Genomic DNA, 23,274 nt, shown 5'->3' with positions numbered 1-23,274 from the left:
TGCTATGCATGCAAATTCATGAAATTTCAAACAATTAACTAGAAACTAAAATAACCATAAAAGGTTCTCAGTTTGACACCATCCCCGGCAAAGGCACCAAAAATGTCTACCCCAACTATAATGATAATAATTACTCTAATTGAAATCTCAATCCGAAGTTTGGACATTCATAGAGTTTACTATTTTCATGGCTGGTGTTCATTTAGTTATCAATCCAAGAACGTAAAACTTGAAATGGGTCTGCAATATATATGCACTAAGCTCCTTAAATGGTTATTTTGCATTTTTGCAATATCTAACATTACGCAGAAAGGAAAGGCAAGAATGGAAATCATAAAAGGCTAAATGAAAGCTTTATAAAACAATGCTGGAATGATCTAATGTAAATAACAAAAATCACACTATTCTGTCTTGGCTGCAGGAACAGTCAGTGGCTCTATTTCTAGTGGCTGGAGGAACAATCCAGTCATGAACTTCTACTGCAACTAGATAAAAACTAACTTCAATGAACATAAACATAGGATCACTCACCAAGTGGGCCTCCTTGGATGAGTGATATCAAACTTCTAGCAAAATACTTTTAACAGATCAGAACAACATATATTTGCTTTATTTCATTATGAATCGATTACATGTTCTAAAAGAAAACTCTAGAATGCTTTCAAAAACTCTTTGCTCAATTCCTTTCTATCTTGTCTAACCTCTAAGAAAAAGGAAGAGCTTATTATAAAGAAAAGATAAACTATTGTAGACACCTAGAATTGTCATGTCTAATTAAATAAATATCTTTATTTATTTAATTATTTTATCCTAATTCTTCTATTAATTAAATAAATCTTTATTTATTTAATTAATTCATTTATGCTCTTCTAGCCTTATTTCTCATTTAAATAAATACATTTATTTATTTAAATTATCCTTTTCCTGAATTAAATAAATATCTTATTTAGTTAATTGATCCCACTTCCTCTATTAATTAAATAAATCTTTATTTATTTAATTAATTCATTAGCCTTTTCTACCCATGATACATGTCATTCATCTCTTAATTCATACACTACCTACCCTCTTATTATTTTATTAGTTCTTTTACCTACCCTCTAATAATAGCCGACCTCTTTTACACCTCTCAATCTTATCCCTCGATTTCTTATAGTGTCTTCTATATAAGGAGATGCGTCCTTCATTATCAAACCCTAACTAACTCACTCACTATGCATTCAGCCCCGACTACGCTTTCGAACTTGCATATGCAATCAAGCCTACTTGCAACCACATTTTCATTCTTTGTTGAGCTCTTGTGCACATATAAAATCTGAGAGCAAATATATCAAGAAAGATCAATGGAGATAGGAAGAATGGAGATCCAAACCCTATTGGACATGTGATGGTATAATCTTTGTGATTTCATTTGATTTGCATTGTCTTAGGTAATCTTCATATGTTATGGTGGATCTTTGTTGTTGTTAGGCTAGGGTTTTGTGGTTGAATTCATTTAGTCTTTCAATATTGTTTTATCCATTTTCACCATATACAACTACAATGGACAACTCAAATCCCACCCAGAAGAAGAGGTGGATGATTGTCAGATGAAGGAGATAACTAGAGCTTGGTTGCAGGAACCGTGGATCTAAACCGAACCACAGTCTTTGCACGCCATAGCGATATTTTTGTGAATTCAATACACACTAGAGTTACACTTCCATAGTGAAGTATGACTGTTCTGATTATGCCATATGTTGTGCTTGCTCGGATCCCCTTCAGTTTGATCTCCAGTTATCTGTACATGAATCTTCAGTCTTTGGGCACGAAAGGAAATCATCCACTGCAGCATCGTTTATTATCTGCACTTAAACTAAAACAACATACAATGACATGCATATGTATCTTACTCAATTAAAGCATTCATTAACTCACATATGACATTATCCTAAATAATCCGCATATCAACAGGGACAAATCACTTGGTTGCAGGAATAAATTGGTATGGTTGCAGGAATTAACCGACAAAGTTCAAACATGATTTCATAAGTTTAGGTTTAACACATGGATTACATATAGCTAATTCACAATCCTTTACTATCAAAATGCAACCCAAAAGGTGCCAATAACCTAAGAGTTTTGATAAAAAACATGTCAAAGTATCAACTTATCAAGGTGGTAGGGTGTTGATGAAGATATCCTTTAACAAATGTGGACCGGGTCTCATATTTGCAGTGATTCTGTTATACAACTTATTAAATTTGGCCATGAAATCTCTCATTGTCTTATGAACTTCTTTTTTCATAGACCCTAATTGAGCAACCAAAACTGAATCATCTTCTGCCATTTTAAACCTACTTTCAAACTTATTTCTCAAAGTGGCCCAATTATTGATAGAACCATCAGGAAGAGAATAAAACCAATCCGTTGCAGGACCAACCAAAGATTCTACAAACAATCTCATAGCTACATCTTCATGTTGCACTACAAGGATAGATGATGCAAGAAAGAAGGCTTTCATGTGTTCATCAGGAGAAACCTTTCCATCCCCACTAAAATTGGGTATAATTTTCCCAAATCCCTTTGGTAAATCATGAATTTGAACCCCGACTCCAAATGTGAAGGGACCTATTACAGCCCCCCAAGGGATGGGTTGAGCCATGACTAAGGGATTATGGATTGGGAAATTGACTTGTACAGGTAATATAGTGTCATGCAAAATAAGAGCCTGACAAAATGTATTTGAAATCCTAGATTTACTAGACTTAGGAGAGGAGGACGGCCTACTGATGGACTTAACTTTTCAATTAGGTGAGAAAATTGAAAAGTTAATAGATTCTACGAACTTGAAATCCTTATTAACAACCTCTTTCCTTTTTATCACCCCTGATATATCTTTTGGAATCCAAAATTTAAACAAAAAGTAATAAAGCTCAGAGTCGCCAACTTCTACTTACTAACCATTCAACGAAAGATTAATTGTTTAACTAATTCTCAGGGGCTTGCACTAGAGAAACTTCATCAGCTTCAATTATTTCACCTGCTTGGGCATTATCAAAATGCACAAGGTTTTCTCCAAATTCTTCTTCCTTTCCCAGTACTTTGTTAACCCTGTGAAACTGACAGTTAGTCTGTCTTTGCTACCAAGCAAGTAGCCGACATCCCACAATTATATCTTTTTTATTATTAACTAACCAATCTACATTAGGATGAAGAATAGGAGCAACATGCCATAGAAAAACCATGACTAACTGTTGAAAATTATTTCATAATACAAAATGACCGGTTTCCCTCCCCAACAAAGTAGCCAAAAATCTATTGGTTAACATATTTATCACCTAACTCTATATTCTCACACCCACAGAGGTGACAAATGTACCACAGTTGAACCAGCCTCTTAACAAATATTTACTGACTGATTCTTTGCTTATTTTAAAAGGTGGTTGCTACCTGTTGGCAATTTTTGTGCCAACCTTAGCAGAGCTCAGATCCAAAATTTTAGTGTAACTAAAATTTCGTGTTAGTCAATACCAATAACATGTCATGTTATCGATCTTAGCAAAGTTAGCCGCTTCTTCATAGTTTTGCAAAGTCATATAATGCGAGGGTTATATGTTGTGTCAATATCAGGTCGTGTTATTGATCGGGTCATGTTATTGACCACTGAGGCGGGATCCAGTCGGCTAAGTGTTTGGCGGGGTTTTGATCTTGCAGGATAAGGTTTCGCGGGATAGGAGAGAAAAGATAAAGCTTGGACTGCTTATCCCATAGAGATAAATGAAGACAGTTATGACCACACGGGAAAAAATTGTAACAAATAAAAGTGCAAGGAGGGCCATAGTTCTTTTTTCGATTTGACCGAGTCAGTCATTTGACTCACTTAGGTTCAACCGGCTGGAGGGGCTCTTGGTCATCAATAGGATAGTTTCCCCTTTTCTCTTACCGATCATAGGATTCTCAAACGTAGCAAGAAGAGGCTATGAGATAAGAATTTTCAAAAGCGAGGAATTATTCCTCTTTATCCCACATAGTGGAACGATGACAATAGATGGGCTGCGAGATAAGAAAGCAAAGCAAAAGGCTTTCTTCTTATCCCGCGAGGTTAAAACAATGCACAGTTGATGTCAAGGGATAAGATACAAGGGGAACAAAGGACCCTTATCCCACGAAGGAAAACAAAGACAAGAGAGATCTCATGGGATAAGGAGCAAACAGAAACTACCGAACATTTTTCTTATCCCACAGGACAAAACAAAGACACAAGTGATTCCACGGGATAACAAAAGCAAAATAGAATCAAAGCAAAATTCTTATCCCATGAGGTTAAAAGGGACCCATTGGGATGCTACGAGGTATGAATATAGTGCAGTTAGTGGTCAACACAACCAAGGAAGCATGGACCCAGGGTGCCACGTTAGCCACCCACGACCGTTGGATCTTCATAAGGCCTGATCCGATAACCATGTTTTAATCATCAATCAGCTTGTTGGAGGCCTAGATGGAGAGATCTCGCATGTCCATCTTCGCGAGAATCTCTCAGATCAACGGTCAGCATTTGAATTCACAGAGGTCATTGGCATTTGATTTTTGCAGGCGGGTTGTTGTCGACTCGACTATCAAGACGTTCTTCCTGCTTAGGTCGACGCATCATATCTTATATGATCGCCCTCCAACCACCAGATTTTCTCATCATTACTTCAGATGCGACCCTACAGGTCATTTTCATATGCCACCATGCCCTCTTTAATGCAAAACAGAGACTTTTTGTCCTTGTAAGTGTGCTCAGCCATGCTTGTTGGCAGGGATTACTTCGTCGAGGGGTGTTTTTTTCGCTCTTCCAAAGGCAAAGGATGATCCTAGAGCTAGTTGTAGCATGCCATCAAATCTCGGATCTAATCTCTCCCTCTCCTCTGATATTTGTGTAACCTAACCCAAGTGGGGTTAGGGTTTTCTCAATGTAACCATTTGATTTATGCCTAAACTATAAAGGCAATTTTGTAACATTTAGTTCAGATCTTCTCCCTTCTTTTCTCATGTAGAATTCTTATGTCTCTCTGCATCTATAAATTTTCCTTGCCTCTGCATTAATAGAATCTACTTGTCTTACCTAGATTCAATTTATGCAAATGTGTGTATTTTCTTACCTATTTGTATGAATATATCTTTTTCTTGTTTTCTCAGCATGTGCGATAGTGTTGACTCCTCTTATAGTGGCATCTAAGAACATTGTTTGTTTCTCAGTCATTGTTAATAATTCCAACCTTGACTCGGTCTTAGAAAGCTAGACTTAGATAGAAACTTGTGTATCTTCTGTGTGGTTTTATTGATGTTATGTGCAGCTATAGGCAGGGGAGATCATCATTTCAGTCTGGGTGCAAACCCTATTTTCCTTCTTTCATGCAACCCTTCTCTTTCTCCCTTTTTCCTATCAAACCATAAATTAGTTTTATCACTGTTGCGTTGGTCCAACACTCCGCATTCAGACTGAAGAGGAAGTCGGCCTTCTCCGGAGATTCAATATCACAATAGCGCAAGGTCCCACAATTGAGAGGTTGATTCAATGTTTCACAAGGTTGGTGGTCAAGCCTAATCACCAAGGGTGCAAACTTTTGTGTTAACAGTTTTTGGCATGCCCAGTGGGAAAAATTTTCAACATTCTTGCTAAGGATTCAGTGTTGCTCTTAGTAAATCAGCCTTTGGAGGCAAACATCAAGAACTTGGCAACTCTCTTAAGGAGCAATTCAAACTCTCGATGATACTAGTTGCATCTTTATGCCAAGGAGACACACCAGATCATCATCTAGAGGTAATTTTCAATTTATCCAGCTTCCTTATTCAAATTACAGGAGTAGAAGAGGTAGGCTTTCTTTGTTACTGGTCAGGGGAACTCAAGCAAATACATCTACACCCCCTAGGTCTCAGTCTACCCCTCCTATTACAAGAGTAACAAGGCCTAGAAGCCCTTCTATCCATCTCAACGGGCCCTTATTTCAAATGGCAATCCCAAGAGCACATACCTTTGTCACCTTCAATGGTGGTAATCCATTCGTCCTAGCCTAAAAGAATGACATTCCAATAGCAGCCTTGAAGGCTATACCATTTTTCACTAGAGAGACATCTACCTCCCCGGAGGAGCATATACAAGATATGGCAAGCATTTGCACGATATTTGATGTCACTGAGGACAATGTTGTGGTGAGGCTTCTTGTTGCCTCATTCAAGGGAAAGGCCCTTCAGTGGTATAGAGGACTAGCTCCTAACTCTATTCACAATTGGGATGAGTTAGGGAAGAAATTATGCAAGCATTTTGAGGACAAAAGTGACCATTTGTCACTTATGGAGTAGCTAAATACAATCAAAAGAGCACCACATGATTTCATGGGTGATTTTAACTATAGATTCCAAAAGACATGGGATAGAATCCCATCATTAGTAAATCCTTCATCAAACCATGCTTTCTTATATTTTCTCAAGGCTTTGAACAGCGGCATAGCTGCAATGATTCAATCTATGGGAGGGGATAATCTCCCATTAGCTTATGAAACTGCTATCAGGGCATAAAGTTGCTTGATAGAGGATGTCTCCTAGGCCTCAAAGGGGGAGATTGTTGACAACCTGTCTTATCTCCTATCCCAGTGGCTTCCACAAGCCATTTGCTTACACCTGCGCCCTCTTCCTTATCTTCTGAAATTAAGGAATAGCAAACCTCTCTTGAGACATCGATGTAGAAGATGATCAGTCCATTACAATAGCAACTGCAGGGACATGGAAATGAATTGGTCTCAATCAAGAGACAGTTACCACAGGCTAACAACAGGCCTTATCAGCCCCAAACATAGAATTATCAACAACAAAGATCAAATTTTCAACAGCAGAACCAATGGAGCAATGCTAGGCCCTTGAACAGTTTGAATCTCATAGTTGCAGGCTCCTCAAAGGCTATAGTCCCAGTTCAGAACAATCTTGCTCAAGAACAAGATTGGTGTGTTCCATGCAATCAGCCCCATAATCAGGCCTCGTGTCAGAATGGTGAGTTATTTTATCATTGCTTTTATCTGTTCAATCAGTGCTTTGTTATTTTCTTTCAATTCTCCAATCATCTCTTCAGATATACTATTCTCAGATGATGTCTCAATTTGTTCCACCAGCTCTTGTGAGTCCTGTAGACCATCAGACAACCTTCTTCTGACTTTCAATGATTTTTGCATTTGTCTTTGCATGTCTGCAATCACTTGATTAGCATGATCCAACTCTTCTGGAAGATACACAATTTTTCGAGATTGTTTATAGCCTTCCATTGATAAGATCTTTTTCTTTAGGTTGTTAAACCCTTTTCCAAGATTGAAGATCTGATACCAATGTTAGGCCCAATATGGAAAGCTAATGTACTGAGAGGGGAGGGGTGAATCAGTACTTCAAATCTTTTCTTCAACAATAACTTTACTGTTAAGCATAAATCAAAAAATGTTGTAACATAATATAATGTTGAAACAAATAAATAACAATCATACATGATTCACTCCATAACACACATATTTTGGTTACGCAGAAACTCTTGGGAGAGAAAAACTGTGGTGGGGATGGCACCCACAACTTCACTACTGCAATAATAAAGGTTGCTCGATTAGAGCTACATGTTTAGCTATTTCTGATAGCTTACCCTGTTAGGAGTATCAAGATCTTTAGATCTACCTTGCTAAAGGATTTTACAACACTTAAACTAAATGTTGCACCTAGTTAAAGACTTTACAATTTATAGACTTTGTTAGAGTCTTTTACCCTGTTAAAGGTTTCTCTTACAACTCAAAATATTACAATAAAATCTTTACAAATATTTGCAACTTTACATCTGAAATGTTATAGCAAATTCTATGTGCTCAATATAATATTACCTTGCTCATAGCATACCTCAGTAATTGATAAATCAACTCGGTAAACCCTTTTGTTTACTCTATCCCTTAACTGTTCTCTGAAATCTTTCTCGGTGACCTCTAAATATTTCTGACAGTCATAACACATTGTGCTTTCTCATGATATTGCTTTTCAACTTATCTATCACACATGTCTCATACTCTCTTTTTTCTCATCTGTGATCCTTAAATCATTCTGCATATAAATAGATCTCTTAGGATGGTGATCTTGTTCATGCATCGATCTTACAAACAAGATTCATCGAATGAATAACTATACAAAATATTTCATTGGATAGATGTCCTCAAAATCATACACAATCTAGAAGTGCAATTTCCTATGTGATAATGGTTCTTTGTTCCTTGATCTTGTAACATGTTTCCACACATGTGTCCAGGTTCAATGAATCTGGTAACACATTTTCACTCGGTGTGTGTTCACTCAGTATATCATTTGCTGCTCAGTAAATATAGAGTGTTACTCGGTAGACAGCTCGATGTATACTAGACTCTGTGACTTCTATCTTCTGTAACCGACTGCTTTAGTGCTTACCAACTGAATGTTCTGGTAGTATTAACCGACTAGATTATATAGGATGACTTTGGATATAAGACTAATGACAACTTAGTAAATAGTAACAATCTCCCCTTTTGACATTAGTTTTGAAATGTTTGACAAAACTCCTTGCAAAGTCATAACTCAAAATCTATATACTTACAAAATTTGACTAAACTGACAGTATATACAATAGTCAATAAATAATATACTCAGATATACTCCCCTTATCAATATATTGTACATAATTCTGATTTTGCATGCTCGGTGATCAATGTTTTGTGTTTACTGCACTTGTTCTATGCTCTTTGATCGCTGCTCGGTGTTTATTGCTCTCCTATCAAATTCAACTGTGCATTTGGATACTCTGTTCTGCTTAGTATACTCCCCCTGTATACTACACTCCCCCTTTTTGACAAACATCAAAACTAGTTACCATTTGGTGGAGCAACTGGTCAAAAATGGATTTATACTTTGTCCTTGCATCGGTGAGAGCGGTAGAGAGGGCATCCTTGACACTATCCATGAGTGAATTCTGAGTTGTAATGTTAGCTAGGAGGGAGATCAGACCATCTAGTGTGCTTCCCTCTGGTTGAGTGGATAAATGAGTGGCTCGATTGATCTGATCTTGAACAGATGAAAGATGAGGAATGAATAATGTCTGAAGAGTCATTATATCCATCCTAATCTTATGCTCTTCATTTCGAAGTTCCAACTGTTGAGCCATAAGAGTTTTCAATTTGGTGTAGAAATTCTAAATAGAATTTGGCTCGGTAGTCAATGTATTGGAGAGATTGGTGATCTCTTGTTCAATGACTTTGGTTTTATTTTTTATATCCTTAATGAATAAATAGAATGTACAAAGCTTTTGAAACAAATAAAGAATATGCTTAAGTTGAGGGGACATCTCAGCTATGAATCCAACAAGTTTAACTTTACCTACAGCAATTGCTTTCTGCACTTCTTCAATCATTTTTGCAGTTAGTTCTTTATCCTTCAGCTTGTTGAGATATTCAGATGCGTCTACTCCTGATGCTTCTAATTGAGTGAGGAGTTCATCTAGTTGCATATGGATGGCAGCATCTTTATTCATGGTAGCTTCAGGTAGCATGTCTGACAATAATGCCTTAACCTTCTGAAGTACACAGTTTTTTTTCTGAATAGCCATTTGTCTTTCCTGTTCAGCTTTGGCTTTGCATAGCTCACCGAATTCAATAAGTGCTTGCCCTTTTAATTTGGATATATCTACATTAGACAACACAATTGATTTTGACAAATCTATCTTGGAACTATTCTTTTTCATTTTCTTTTCTTTAGAGGGGGAGGCTTTCACCAGTTGAACTAATACAATGGCTTGGGAGGCTTGTTTACCCTCAGTAGGTTGCTCGGTAGAGGCAACACTTTTGTCAGTTCCTGTAGCCTCTGTTTTCTCCTTTGGTGCTTTTGTGCTTGGGGTCTCGATGGCAACAGTTTCTATGCTTGCGGGTGCTTGAGAAGTCTATTCCCCAGTGGTCTGAGAAGTAGAGTCTCCTTTGGTAGACTGTTGACCCCCTTTCCCTTGATCAATATCCTTAGGATGCTCGGTTGGGACTTGTTGAGTGACCGGAGGATATGACTTGACTTGTTCCAAAACTGATTCATTGGATACCAGTTTGGCATAGGCATTGCCTTCTATCATTTCTTATCCCTGATCCTTAGAAGCCATGACATCCTCATCTAATTGAATAGTTTCAGCAGGATCTTGTTCAGTGATGTCAACTATTTCAACTTCACTTTGAGGTTCAGCATGAGGTTCATCATTCTTGAGTCGGAATATTTCTTGCCATTTTTCCTTAGTTTCATTCTCGACTTCAAGATAAAGATCGTTCATCATTTTCAATGCTCTCTGCTTTACTTGAAAGTTTGTTTGTGAGGTATTTAAATGTTCTTTAATGTCATCTACTGATATGTCTAGAAAGAGATGTACCAAAACTCTTTCTCTAACCTGTTTCTCCGAGTCCATAGCATATTGCCACCTGGTGTCAATATGTGAATACAATGTTTTAGGAAGGAAATCAGTCACTTCCAGTGGGACTATTCAGAATTTACGTAGTGTACATACTACTGCTTCTTCTATTTGCCTCTTTTCATTTTCATTTCTAGAATCATATTTCACATATCTAAAAGCTCCATATCCACCATATTGTTTCAGGTTAGCAGAAAAATTATCAACTCTATGTAGATCTTCCTTTTGTCTCTTAACAATCTGAAATTTGCTTGTGTCTTTAGACTCTGTGTCACTTGACTCTTTGCTCAAAATGAGTCTCTGAGGCATTTTCTTATAAGTCCTTGTGACCTTAGGCATTGCGACATTTTTCTGCTTCTTACTTGATGACACTGCAGATGATCTAGTATTAGGTCGCTTTGCTGGAGGAGTCGGTGATACTTGTGATGAGTCATGTTTCTTCCTTTTCAAAATTTTGCCTTTTGGCAACTCGGTGCTCAAAGTAACAGCAGCTTCATGAGCTTCAGATTCTTCCTCAATTGCAAGTAGTTCACTCTTGACAGGAGTGGGGGAAGAACCTTCTCCAAATTTCTCAGTTAATACTTTAATCATTTTAGTTGCTTTCCTTGTAGCCTTAGGTACTACAATGCTCATCTTAACTTTTTCTTTAACCTCTTCATAGGTTTCGTACCTGATTTCTGTAGCATGCCTTGGAAGTGCAAGAAAGACATCTATCTGCTGTTGTGAAATGTCAAAATCAATCTCATAACCCATAGGTGGCAAAGATTGAGTTCTCAGTTCCACCACATTGACATAGCAGTAGTCGGTATCTACTTCAAAGCATATATCATCCTTGTATTTCTCCACTAACTTGGGTGGAATCCTATACCTGTTATGCATCTTTTCTTGAAACTTGTTGAAGTAATCATCCATAATCTCATTAAAGTTATCACCTAGCTGTTTGATGAAGTCATTGATTTGATGGGTGATTGGTCGGTGTAGCTCCCAAACTACATTATTGACTGATGGAAAGAATTTCTAAAAATAGAAAAACATGCATACCAAGAGTGATCCAAAATTCAGTGTGTTAGCCAATTTGTTCTTCTTCAACTTCCTTATGGTGTTTAGATTTTCAAACAGATTCTTCAACAACACTTCACAAAGATCAATCTTCATTCCCTTCTTCACAATTTTATATGCTAAATCAACAGTTGCACATGGTACACTATTTTCCCTTGCTGATTGAAAGAAACAATAACCTATTACTCTAATGGCAAACTTCAGCTTTGCATCTATGACATTATTCAATTTTAGACCTCTGCAATCAGATTCAACTCTGGTTAAAGTGATCAATTCCTTCTGTGAAATCATTTTCTGAGCTCGGGCATGGTCATAAATAGGGTATCCGGTTATCAAGTGAATGATTTCCTTGGTGATTTTGAATGGTTGCTCCTCTAACCATATGCAATCATCATGAACTCTGCTCAGAATAAACTTGACCCATTGGGGTTTGAAGACACGGGGATAGGTTAGGGCTTTGGTCAATCCCTTGACTTTAATGTGTTCAAACTTGTTATCTAGTTTTCCATCAGTACACAATTCATCATATGTGTCCTTGATCTCAACATGACCTAGTTCCTCAACGCGACATTTGGTGAAAAATCTAATATCCTCAACCAGCAGAACCCTATCTGGAATGAGTGAAAATGTCGTTTTATCATCTGGTTTAGATGCTACTTTGGGAGGTAGGGAATATTTCAATGAGGGCTTCTCAATGGTTTCAACAATAGTGGATTTCTGAATCTTTGGAGCCATTACAAACTCAGGATATCTACTAACGAAAAAAGCTTAGGGTTTGAAACTTAACCAGCAAACGCTTTCACTTAGTAAATATAAAACAGATAATCACATTGATATTTCCCGGTTAGCTAGCTCTTAGAAATGCTTGAGATCGATGTGTAAATACCTTGAAATTCGCTCGGGAGGTGTTTGATCGCCTTTGAATCGCTTAGCTCTGCTCTCTGAAAACTTGGTAAGGGTGAAATGACCGCGCAAAGTGCTTTAAGTACACATTTTACCTTCTCGAGCTCCGTGCGGTTAGGTCAAAAAAACATTAAATGCACTCGGTTCCACTAAACCAATTTACCTTTCTTTTTGTGCTTTTACCGAGTAGCCAAACTTCCTGTATTTACCGACTAGATAGGCTTCCTGCATTCATCGACTTGACTAGTGCTCCAAAAGACTTGATAGAATTTCAAACTTGCTGATGCATCTTAGCTATGCAGATTTTGAATTAAGTACACGATAAAATAGGAACTGTTAAGATCTAACTTTGAGAGAATGCAGTCCCATCATACCTTTACCAATTAATTTGAAGTAGATGCACCTAACTCGGTAGGAAAGGTGCTTTCTTCATTAATTGATCCATTTTCCTTCTTTTCCAAATAATCTATAATTTGCTTCTTATTACCTCAGTATCTCCTTTGGGTTGATCTCTGCAATCTTCAGCCAAGTGTCCAACTTTGTGACAATGAAAACATGCCATACCAGGATTTCTCCATGATCTTCGGTTATTCATTCCAAACCTTATAAATCAGTTGGCACTTATATGTCCATATCTTCCACAGCATTCACACCATATCCTTGTATTGTAATCCCATGGTACTGCATCATATTCTTGGTTAAGATCTGTGTGAGTTCGGTAGCCTCTAGTATTTGCTCGGTGTGCAGACCACATATAGTTCTTCTGCTTAAACCAACACTTCTCGGTACTATGTCCATATCTATTATAGTTTTTGCAAAACCCCTTGAATTTTGCCTTCTGATAATTGCTAACAGACTTTGTCCTACATTGATTAGATGTGTGACCATACTTATTACAATTGTTACAATAACCATTAGACCTAGTGACATTCGGTTCCTTGCCTTTTCTGATTTGGCACAAGTTGGTAGTATGTCCTTGATTTCCACAGTAGTTGCAAATAGGTTTCTTTCCTTTGATGTTCTTCTTGTTTCCAGCTTGCTTTGATGATTCTCCTCTTTTGGTGATGAAGATTCCTTTCTCAGTAGAGTTCTTTCCTTTGTAACTGAAACCTGCATCTTTGTTGGGTCTTCTTATATTCAGTTGCTCATCCAACATCTTTGATGCTTCATAACTCTTCTTCAGTGTTTCTTTGGATTTCTTCTCTGCTTCAAGTTCATCGGTCAATCTTGATAGTTCAAGTTTCAATGCTTGATTCTCATCATCTTTCAGATTTGCTTCATGATGTGCATAACCCAATTGATCTGACAAATTACTTTGTATTCCAGTCATCCTAGTGATTTCATCATCTTTTCAGACACTAATGCTTCAAGTTGTTGTTTTTCTCTTTCCATATCTCTTATGTTATCCTCAGTTGTCCTCAATGCATCTAGATTTTCAGTCATCTGTGTGCTGAAATGCTCATGTTCTCTTTTCATTGCTTTTATCTGTTCAATCAGTGCTTTGTTATTTTCTTTCAATTCTCCAATCATCTCTTCAGTCTCTTCAGATATACTATTCTCAGATGATGTCTCAATTTGTTCCACCAGCTCTTGTGAGTCCTGTAGATCATCAGACAACCTTCTTCTGACTTTCAATGATTTTTGCATTTGTCTTTGCATGTCTGCAATCACTTGATTAGCATGATCCAACTCTTCTTGAAGATACACAATTTTTCGAGATTGTTTATAGCCTTCCATTGATAAGATCTTTTTCTTTAGGCTGTTAAACCCTTTTCCAAGATTGAAGCTCTGATACCAATTGTTAGGCCCAATATGGAAAGCTAATGTACTGAGAGGGGAGGGGTGAATCAGTACTTCAAATCTTTTCTTCAACAATAACTTTACTGTTAAGCATAAACCAAAAACTGTTGTAACATAATATAATGTTGAAACAAATAAATAACAATCATACATGATTCACTCCATAACACACATATTTTGGTTACGCAGAAACTCTTGGTTAGAGAGAAAAATTGTTGTGGGGATGGCACCCACAACTTCACTACTACAATAATAAAGGTTGCTCGATTAGAGCTACATGTTTAGCTATTTCTGATAGCTTACCCTGTTAGGAGTATCAAGATCTTTAGATCTACCTTGCTAAAGGATTTTACAACACTTAAACTAAATTTTGCACCTGGTTAAATACTTTACAATTTATAGACTTTGTTAGAGTCTTTTACCCTGTTAAAGGTTTCTCTTACAACTCAAAATATTACAATAAAATCTTTACAAATATCTACAACTTTACATCTGAAATGTTATAGCAGATTCTATGTGCTCAATATAATATTACCTTGCTCATAGCATACCTCGGTAATTGATAAATCAACTCGGTAAACCCTTCTATTTACTTTGTCCCTTAACTATTCTCTGAAATCTTTCTCGGTGACCTCTGAATATTTCTGACAGTCATAACATGATAGTTCTGATACTAAATCTAAGTACAGATCCAATAGCCAACAAGATGAGAGGGGGGGGTGAATCATACAAACTTAATCTTCCATAAAAACATTAGATTCAACCTCGGTAACATATACTTCAGTAATATAACCAAAACTGTTAAACATGCAAACTCAAAAGCATATAAACATCATAAACCTCATAACACCAAATTTAACGTGGAAACCCAAATAGGGAAAAACCACTGTGGGATTTTGGACCCACTAAGAAATATACTCTTCTAGAGTATGCTCGGTTAAAAGCAAATCCTATTAAAGATTACAAACACATTACTATATGTGACCCGGTTAAGGGGTTTCCCTCAGATCTGTTAGGATCTTCACCTTGTTAGAAGTGACCTTGTTAAAGGATTTCAAACACTCAATCAGAATGTCACCTTGCTAGAGGGTTTTACAAATAAGACTGTTAAGTCCACTTGGTAAAGAGATTTTATGTCACTTTCACAAAATAACAGTAATAAAAATCTATCTGCAACTTCACATCTAAAATGCTAAAGCAGATTCTTATTTGTTCAATACAATCTAGACATAGAACTAATCTTGTCCATCTGTTGGGCTTCTATACTCTGTTATTCAAACAAGTCTTCAAGCTTCTGTGCTCGATAATCACTATGTAGCATCCCTGTGCATACACTTGCCCACATACATTGTTTATCAACAGTTCCCTATTTATAAACAATTAGCTAACCACTTAATCTCCTTGATCACATTTCCCATGATCAATCATAGCCATCAGATCTTCAAACTTGTCCAGGTTCAATGCATCTTTCGATCTGAAAATGTTTTACCCCACCTAGGAACTTGCATATATTTCTTGGAACTTGTGCTAGGGTATTGCGGTTCAATCTACGTTGTAGATCTTCATGTTGGCTTTCCTTTGCCATAGATTCATTAACAAACTTTATTTACGGCATACCAATCATTTAATCAGTTCCAGCTCATCAGCTTCCTTCATTAAATAATGCATGTAACCTTTTGATGCAATCTATTATAGCTCGGTTACAACTCGGTAAATACTAAAATTCACTCGATAGACATTTCGCCTTCATTAACCGATAGCAATAACCTTAGGGTTTACCGACTAGGTTCTTTGCTTGGTAACATAGTATAGTATTAACCTTACAATTTACAATATATGTATGATGTTAAAACAATCTAAACATCATGATCTTATCATTGTCTGACTCGGTAATAGTTGCCCATTGAATACCTTATTCATACTCTTATTCATCATAATCTTTCCTGTGTCTTTTACCGACATCTTTATATTCTTCAAATCATACTTCTCAAGATATGGCAACATCATACTGAATTAGAAAATCAATTTCTTGACATCAATGACAAAATAATAATATCAAGACAGTAAACATCCTTAATCAGTTATATCCATAATCATCAACAACCTTCTCAATATCCTTATTGAAATGTCAACAATCTCCCATTGTCTGTTATAATGCTATATTGCCAACAATAATAGTCATAACACATTGTGCTTTCTCATGATATTGCTTTTCAACTTATCTATCACACATGTCTCATACTCTCTTTTTTCTCATCTGTGATCCTTAAATCATTCTGCATATAAATAGATCTCTTAGGATGGTGATCTTGTTCATGCATCGATCTTACAAACAAGATTCATCGAATGAATAACTATACAAAATATTTCATTGGATAGATGTCCTCAAAATAATACACAATCTAGAAGTGCAATTTCCTATGTGATAACGGTTCTTTGTTCCTTGATCTTGTAACACGTTTCCACACATGTGTCCAGGTTCAATGAATCTGGTAACACATTTTCACTCGGTGTGTGTTCACTCAGTATATCATTTGTTGCTCAGTAAACATAGAGTGTTACTCGGTAGACAGGTCGGTGTATACTAGACTCTGTGACTTCTATCTTCTGTAACTGACTGCTTTAGTGCTTACCGACTAAATGTTCCGATAGTATTAACCGACTAGAGTATATAGGATGACTTTGGATATAAAACTAATGACAACTTAGTAAATAGTAACAAAGAGGATCCAACAACATCACGGGAGCAACAATTTGTTGATTGTCTCAATCATACACAGGGAGATACAACTTTTATGAATTGGCAGGAATCTGATTTTTGTGGAATGAATCGGATAGGTGGGGATAATGTGGCTAACAACATAAGATCAAAAAGGAGGGCCATAGATCCTAGTGATAATTTTGCAATAGCACCTCAGGCTCCATCCGCAGCTCAAGCCTCGCAACCTATCCTACAATCTTCAATGCCAAAGTCATTTCATAAGGCGACTACTCTGAACAAAGAGCAGGACTTAACACAAAATGTCGAGGAGAGAGAACCACCTAAGGCTCCTATAATATCAAAATTGGACCTTGTTGTTGCAAAAGTCCCTGCTAAGGCTGCCATCCCTTTTAATATTGTTGAACAAATGAAGAGGGTCAACCTCAATGTATCTATGTGGGATGCTCTTGCTATCCCATCTCAAAGAGACCTACTTCAAAAGGCTCTGAAGAGGATGGATGTTGCAGAAGGTACCGGTCAGCATTGCAGTTCTTCAACTTCCACAAGCTTGGTGCAACCTTTGGAGGTAGAGAGTTCAAAGAATATCAGTAAGCCTCCCCCTTTTTATATGTCATTAATCATAGGAGATAATCTTGTTCATAATTGCATGATAGATACTGGGGCTAGTAGTTCAGTTATGCCAAAGGGGATAGCGGACCGCCTAGGTATCAAGTATGAACCTATAACAAGAGGGGTGGTGCAGCTTGATGGCACATCAATTTAGACTGCAGGAGTCATTAAATATTTAAATCTAACCTTGCATGCCTACCTAGGTTGTAGTGTTTTGCAAGACATCTTAGTGATTGACCTCCCTACTTATTTTTCTATTTGGTTGTCTAGGGAATTCACTGCCAAGATAGGTGGCTACCTATCTTCTGACTAGTCTCACATGTTTTTTAGGACAAGATATGGTACCAAAGTAACTATTAGGGCTGAACCTATTGTCAATGATCATATAGAACCCTATACCCCAAGTCCCGTCAACATGAATTGTACTCTCCATGAGGAGAAAGAAGAAATTTTAGTAAGAGAGCCTACAACTCAGTTGGATGAGGTTCCTGATTGCCTACTTGATGAGTGGGAAAATGCATTTCAATTTGACCTCATCAATAAGGTCAATAGTATCGACCTGGGCACATATTGTATACATGAGCAAGACACCCCCATTCCCAATATTTCAAGGGAAGACAATGATATGAAGGGGATATGGGACATGTTCTTTGATGGTTCAAGGAACAAGAATGGTGCAGGGGCTGGTGTATTTCTGACCTCCCCCAAGGGGGGGAATATTACTTTTCTTTCAGACTTCAGTTTAGTTGCTCTAACAATGTAGTTGAGTATGAAGCCCTGATTTTGGGTCTCCAAACGGCACAAAAGAGAGGGATCAAATCCTTAAAGGTGCATGGAGACAATGAGTTGGTTGTAAATCAGATTAGAGCTCAAATCACCACCAAGAACAACCTTCTCAAGTCCTACAATCATAGATCATGGGACCTAATTGAGGGATTTGAAGTCTTCAATATTTCTAGTGTCCCTAGAAATCAGAATAAACATGCTGACCGATTAGCAAAAATCGGTACCCAACATGACATTCCACCTCAAGTTGCAACTGAGAAAGAAAAAAAGATCAGACTTGTGGTGAGACCTGTAGTCCTGATAACCAAGTAAATTGGCAGGTCTTTGATTCTGATCAACAGATTGTGAACTTCCTACAAGATGAAGTAGAGTTCTCCCATAGGAAGCAGGGCATGCTACAGGACTGGTATGGAGATCAAATTAGGGTATGGAGATCAAATCATGCAACTCGGCTCTAACAAGTTGCCCAAGGGGCTTATCACCTTAGAGGGGATCTTTAACCAATGATCAAATGAAAGGGAAACCAATGAACCTGGCCACCAAGAAAGGAGACTACAAATCAATAGGCATGGCGGAAGGAAAAGCTCTCAATTTGGGGGAGGTATGTTCCCAATCAGATCAAAATACTTTTGTAAACCTTTGTCAAGAGTATAGTGATATTTTTGCTTTTACATATGAGGATCTAAAAGGGTTTGACCCTAGTTTAGCTCAGCATACCATAGAGTTATATCACAATGCTAAACTAGTTAGACAAAAGAAACGCCTATAAATCCCAAAATTGAGCCTTTGATGAGGAGAGAGATATCCAATCTTATAGAATCTAACATTATTTTTCTAATTAAGCATTCCTCTTGGGTAGCCAATCTTGTTCCAGTTAGGAAGAAAAATGGGGAAATTAGACTATGTGGACTTTAGGGACCTCAACAGAGCCTCCCTTAAGGATCATTACCCCCTCCCTTCCATGGAACAAATTTTAGCCAAGCTAGTGGCTCTGAAAGATTTTCATTCTTGGATGGATACTCAGGGTATAACCAAATTTGTCCAAGAATCTGACCGATACAAGACTGCATTCACTACTAAATGGGTCACTTATGCCTATTGTAAAATGACTTTTGGACTAACCAATGCAGGTGCAACTTTTCAAAGGGCCATGCATATGGCTTTTAAGGGAGTATTAGCAGAATTTGTGCTACTATATCTTGATGATATTATTGTATACTCCAAGCATGCAGTAGATCACTTTGGTCACCTTGAGTAAGTATTCAAAAGGTGCAGGGAATATGGCGTGTCCTTGAACCCCAACAAGTGTATATTTTCCACTGATCAAGGCAAATTACTTGGACATATTGTATCCAAAGATGGTCTAGCCATAGACTGAAAGAGAGTGGAAGCCCTTGTGTCTCTTCCGCTTCCACATCACAAGAAAGGACTTCAAAGCTTCCTTGGAAGAACCAACTTTGTCACAAGGTTTATCCCAAACCTTGCAACTTTGGTTAAGCCTCTCACAGTTATGTTAAAGAAGGATTTACCCTTGAAATAGACCAGTGAAGGGAAGGAGGGATTTTATCAAATCAAGTAGGCCATTTCTCAGGCTCCTACCTTAGTAAATCCTAACTATGATAAAGATTTCATCCTTTATACATTGGGAGGATATTTGAGTATATATGTTATCCTAACACAGTTAAATCAGGATGATTTGGAGTAGCCCATAGCCTTTTTCAGTGAAGGCCTAAAGGACTATGAACTCGGGTACAACTATGTGGAAAAACAAGTCATCGCGGTTGTGAGAGAACTAAAAAAGTTCAAACACATGCTCTCAAACAATAGGATCCAACTTTGAGTCCCACGTGACAGTGTTAAGGATTTCCTTCTCAACAAGGATATAGGTAAGAAGAGAGTTGGGTGGATCACTAAGGTCATGGAATATGACCTTGACATAAAAATTACTAGATTAGTGAGAGGAAGAGGACTCTGTGAGCAGTTCAATTCATCTTTTGGGAAAGAGTCAGAGACCTCCCTCTTGTTGTAGGAAGAAGAACCAGTTGATAACCAGAGAGAGGCACAAACCAGTTGGTTGGAAGTTATGTATGCCTTCTTAAGGGATGGTAGCTATCCTTATCACTTTGATAGAACCAAGAGAAGGCATCTCAGATTGCGGTCCATCCCTTATACCTTAGTGGATGGCATATTATTCAAAAGAGGCTTGGATGGTGTCTTGTTGAGATGCATCCAAGGAGATCAGACCAATACGTTGTTAGAATAATTTCATAATGGGCCCTCTGATGGTCATTTCTCAGCAAGAACTACAGCTATGAAAATCATGAGGGCAGGCTATTATTGGCCTTCTCAATTCGATAACGATCACAAGTGGGTCAAGAGGTGAAAGGAGTGTGCACTTTTTGCAGGAAAGCAGATATTAGTAGCCCTGCCCCTTCATCCCATTTTAATTCATCAGTCCTTTGCACAATGGGGGCTTGATTTCATTGGCCCCATCAACCCAATGTCAAGTGCAGGCCACAAGTGGATTTTGGTTGCCACAGACTACTTCACAAGGTGGACAGAGGTTGTTTCTTTGAAGGATGCAATTGAGAATTCAGTGGTCCAATTCCTTGAGGGAATTGCAACCAGATTTGGATCCCCTTCCACCATCATATCAGACAATGCCAAGGCCTTTGTGGGATCTCAGATCAGTCTATGGGCAGTCCAGCATGATGTGTTTCTGAAAACATCATCAAATTACTATCCCCAAGGCAATGGCTTAGCTGATTCCTCCAACAAAAATCTTATTAGAATCATCAAGAGGACTCTTGAAGACAATCAGAGGTTGTGGCACCTCAAATTGGGAACAACCTTGTGGGCTGATAGGGTTATTCCCAAGAGATCTTTGAGAAACTCACCTTTCATACTAGTGTATGGAAGGGAAGCAAGGCTTCCCTTATCCCTTGAGTTTCCATCCCTGGACCTGGCACATCAATTGGAGGTCCTAGAAAATGATGCCCTATCAGTGAGGTATGTTGAACTTACACAAAATGAAGAGGTCGGGGAGAAATCCAAGCAGGATTTAAATGTCAATCAGGGGTAGGTAAAGAGATGTTTAGACAAAAAGGCCACTTTCAGGACTTTTAGGGTTGGATACCTTGTTCCAAAGTGGCATGCCGACAAGGAAAAGCCTCGAAAACATTCAAAATTTGATGCAATATGGAGTGGTCCCTATGTGATTACAGGTCACAAGGAGGCTAATGCTTTCAATTTGGCCATACTGAGTGGCAAAAACCTTCCCATTGTAGTGAATGGCATTCACCTTAAAGCATGTGCTTAAGGCAAATTCCGTTTGTATATATTTGTAATTTATGTTCTTCTGCTTTCCAAGAAGTGCGTGTGCACAAGCTATTCTTCAGAATGGCAAAGTTTTGACCTTTTGCAGGGGCAAAGATTATCGTTTGCTTTAGGTTTTGACTTTTCTCCCAATGGACATCTAAGGCTACTAATCAATGTGCCAAGAAGGCTTTCCATCCCCTCTGAGTCACCAGAAATGTTGGCAATTTTTTGTGCCAACCTTAGCAGAGCTCAGATCTAGGATTTCAGTGCGTAGATGTATAAAAATGACCATATTCCTAAAGGAATATTTAAATGTTCATTTTATTCTCATTCCTCTATTTAGTTAAATCTAATTTAATTAAATCACCCACATTCTTCTATTTAATTAAATAAATTATTCTATTTATTTATTTAAATTCACTTAAGCCCTTTATATCATTTAATTGAATAAATCATTTTATTTAATTAAATCCCTTCTCCCTACTTTTTAATTAAATTTACATTTAATTAAATAGTTTACCCCAATTAAATAAATCTAATTTATTTAATTTCCCAACTTGCAACCAAATTGAAATAAAGCAATTTATTGTAATTAATCCTATTATTCCTCATCCACTTGCATTTTCCTACATCTCCCACTTGCATCCTAATCCCCTTCCTAAATTCTTCTAGAATCCATCTAATCCTAATCAATTAACCCAAACCCATCAATTATCCCCTTTCCCTAAATTTGAGGAGGTCACTTCTCAAATTTGGAGTAAAGTCTTCAAAAGGCATTAAAGCCTTTATGCCTTCAACAAGCTAACTTGTTGAATACCCCCAAATTTGGAAGGACTCTTACAAATTTGTCCCCAAAGTCTTCAAACCATTAATGGTTAACTAACCCTTAGTGGCATGGTTAGAGACTTTTTGCCTAACTTAACCTTCTTCTAACTTAGGGGTCTCATCAAGCATTTATTGCTTTGGCCATGGTTATCCCTTTAACCTTTGCACAAGAGTTTATCCTTTGGGTAAAAGCTTTATCCAATGGATAACCCTAACCTAACCTTAACCCTTACCTTATAAGGTAACCATGAGGTCTTCTCAAGAATTTGATGCTCCTTTCCTCTCCTCTCAACCAGTCTTATGTTGACAATTGTCACCATTTCATTGGTGAAAATTGTAAACATGGATTGATAACTTTCAATCCTGACCCTTGATTAACTCCTCCAATCTCGACCATCCATTGCCCTATTTTCACTATAAATAGAGCTCACATTCCTCCATTTTAAGGATCCATCCAATCTTTTAGTATCTCATTTATGCTCAATTTTATCAATACATCTAGCCTCTTTTTGTAATAGGAATTAATATAATAAGCATTTTAGAGTATGTCTCTTATCATTAGCTTAAATCATTAACTAGTATATCATGTTAGGCTAGTATTGCTACTAATCTTGTCATCTTATAATCTAGTTTAGCTCATTTGTAGAATCATGCATAAATAGGATGCATTCATGCTAATATCAATCTAAAGCATCCCTCATTCTTACATTCGTCATCCCTAAGTCACTTTGCTCGGTGATCTGAGAGCAAAGGCTTTGACTTGAGAGACCTTGTGAGATAGAGAACCATGGAACCTACC

General features: G+C 37.5%; 1 protein-coding gene across 1 annotated transcript; it reads left to right on the top strand.

Annotated features, from left to right (window-relative positions):
• The first annotated feature begins 20,832 nt into the window (after positions 1-20,832).
• LOC131065493 (uncharacterized) lies at positions 20,833-21,414 on the top strand. Its single transcript, XM_057999992.2, has one exon. The coding sequence runs from the start codon at positions 20,833-20,835 to the stop codon at positions 21,412-21,414; it is 582 nt and encodes a 193-aa protein (XP_057855975.1).
• Positions 21,415-23,274: the final 1,860 nt, after the last annotated feature.

The sequence above is a fragment of the Cryptomeria japonica genome, chromosome 4 (assembly GCF_030272615.1).
Source record: "Cryptomeria japonica chromosome 4, Sugi_1.0, whole genome shotgun sequence".
NCBI classification, from domain to species: Eukaryota; Viridiplantae; Streptophyta; class Pinopsida; order Cupressales; family Cupressaceae; genus Cryptomeria; species Cryptomeria japonica.
This window is presented reverse-complemented; position numbering and strand designations above follow the sequence as displayed.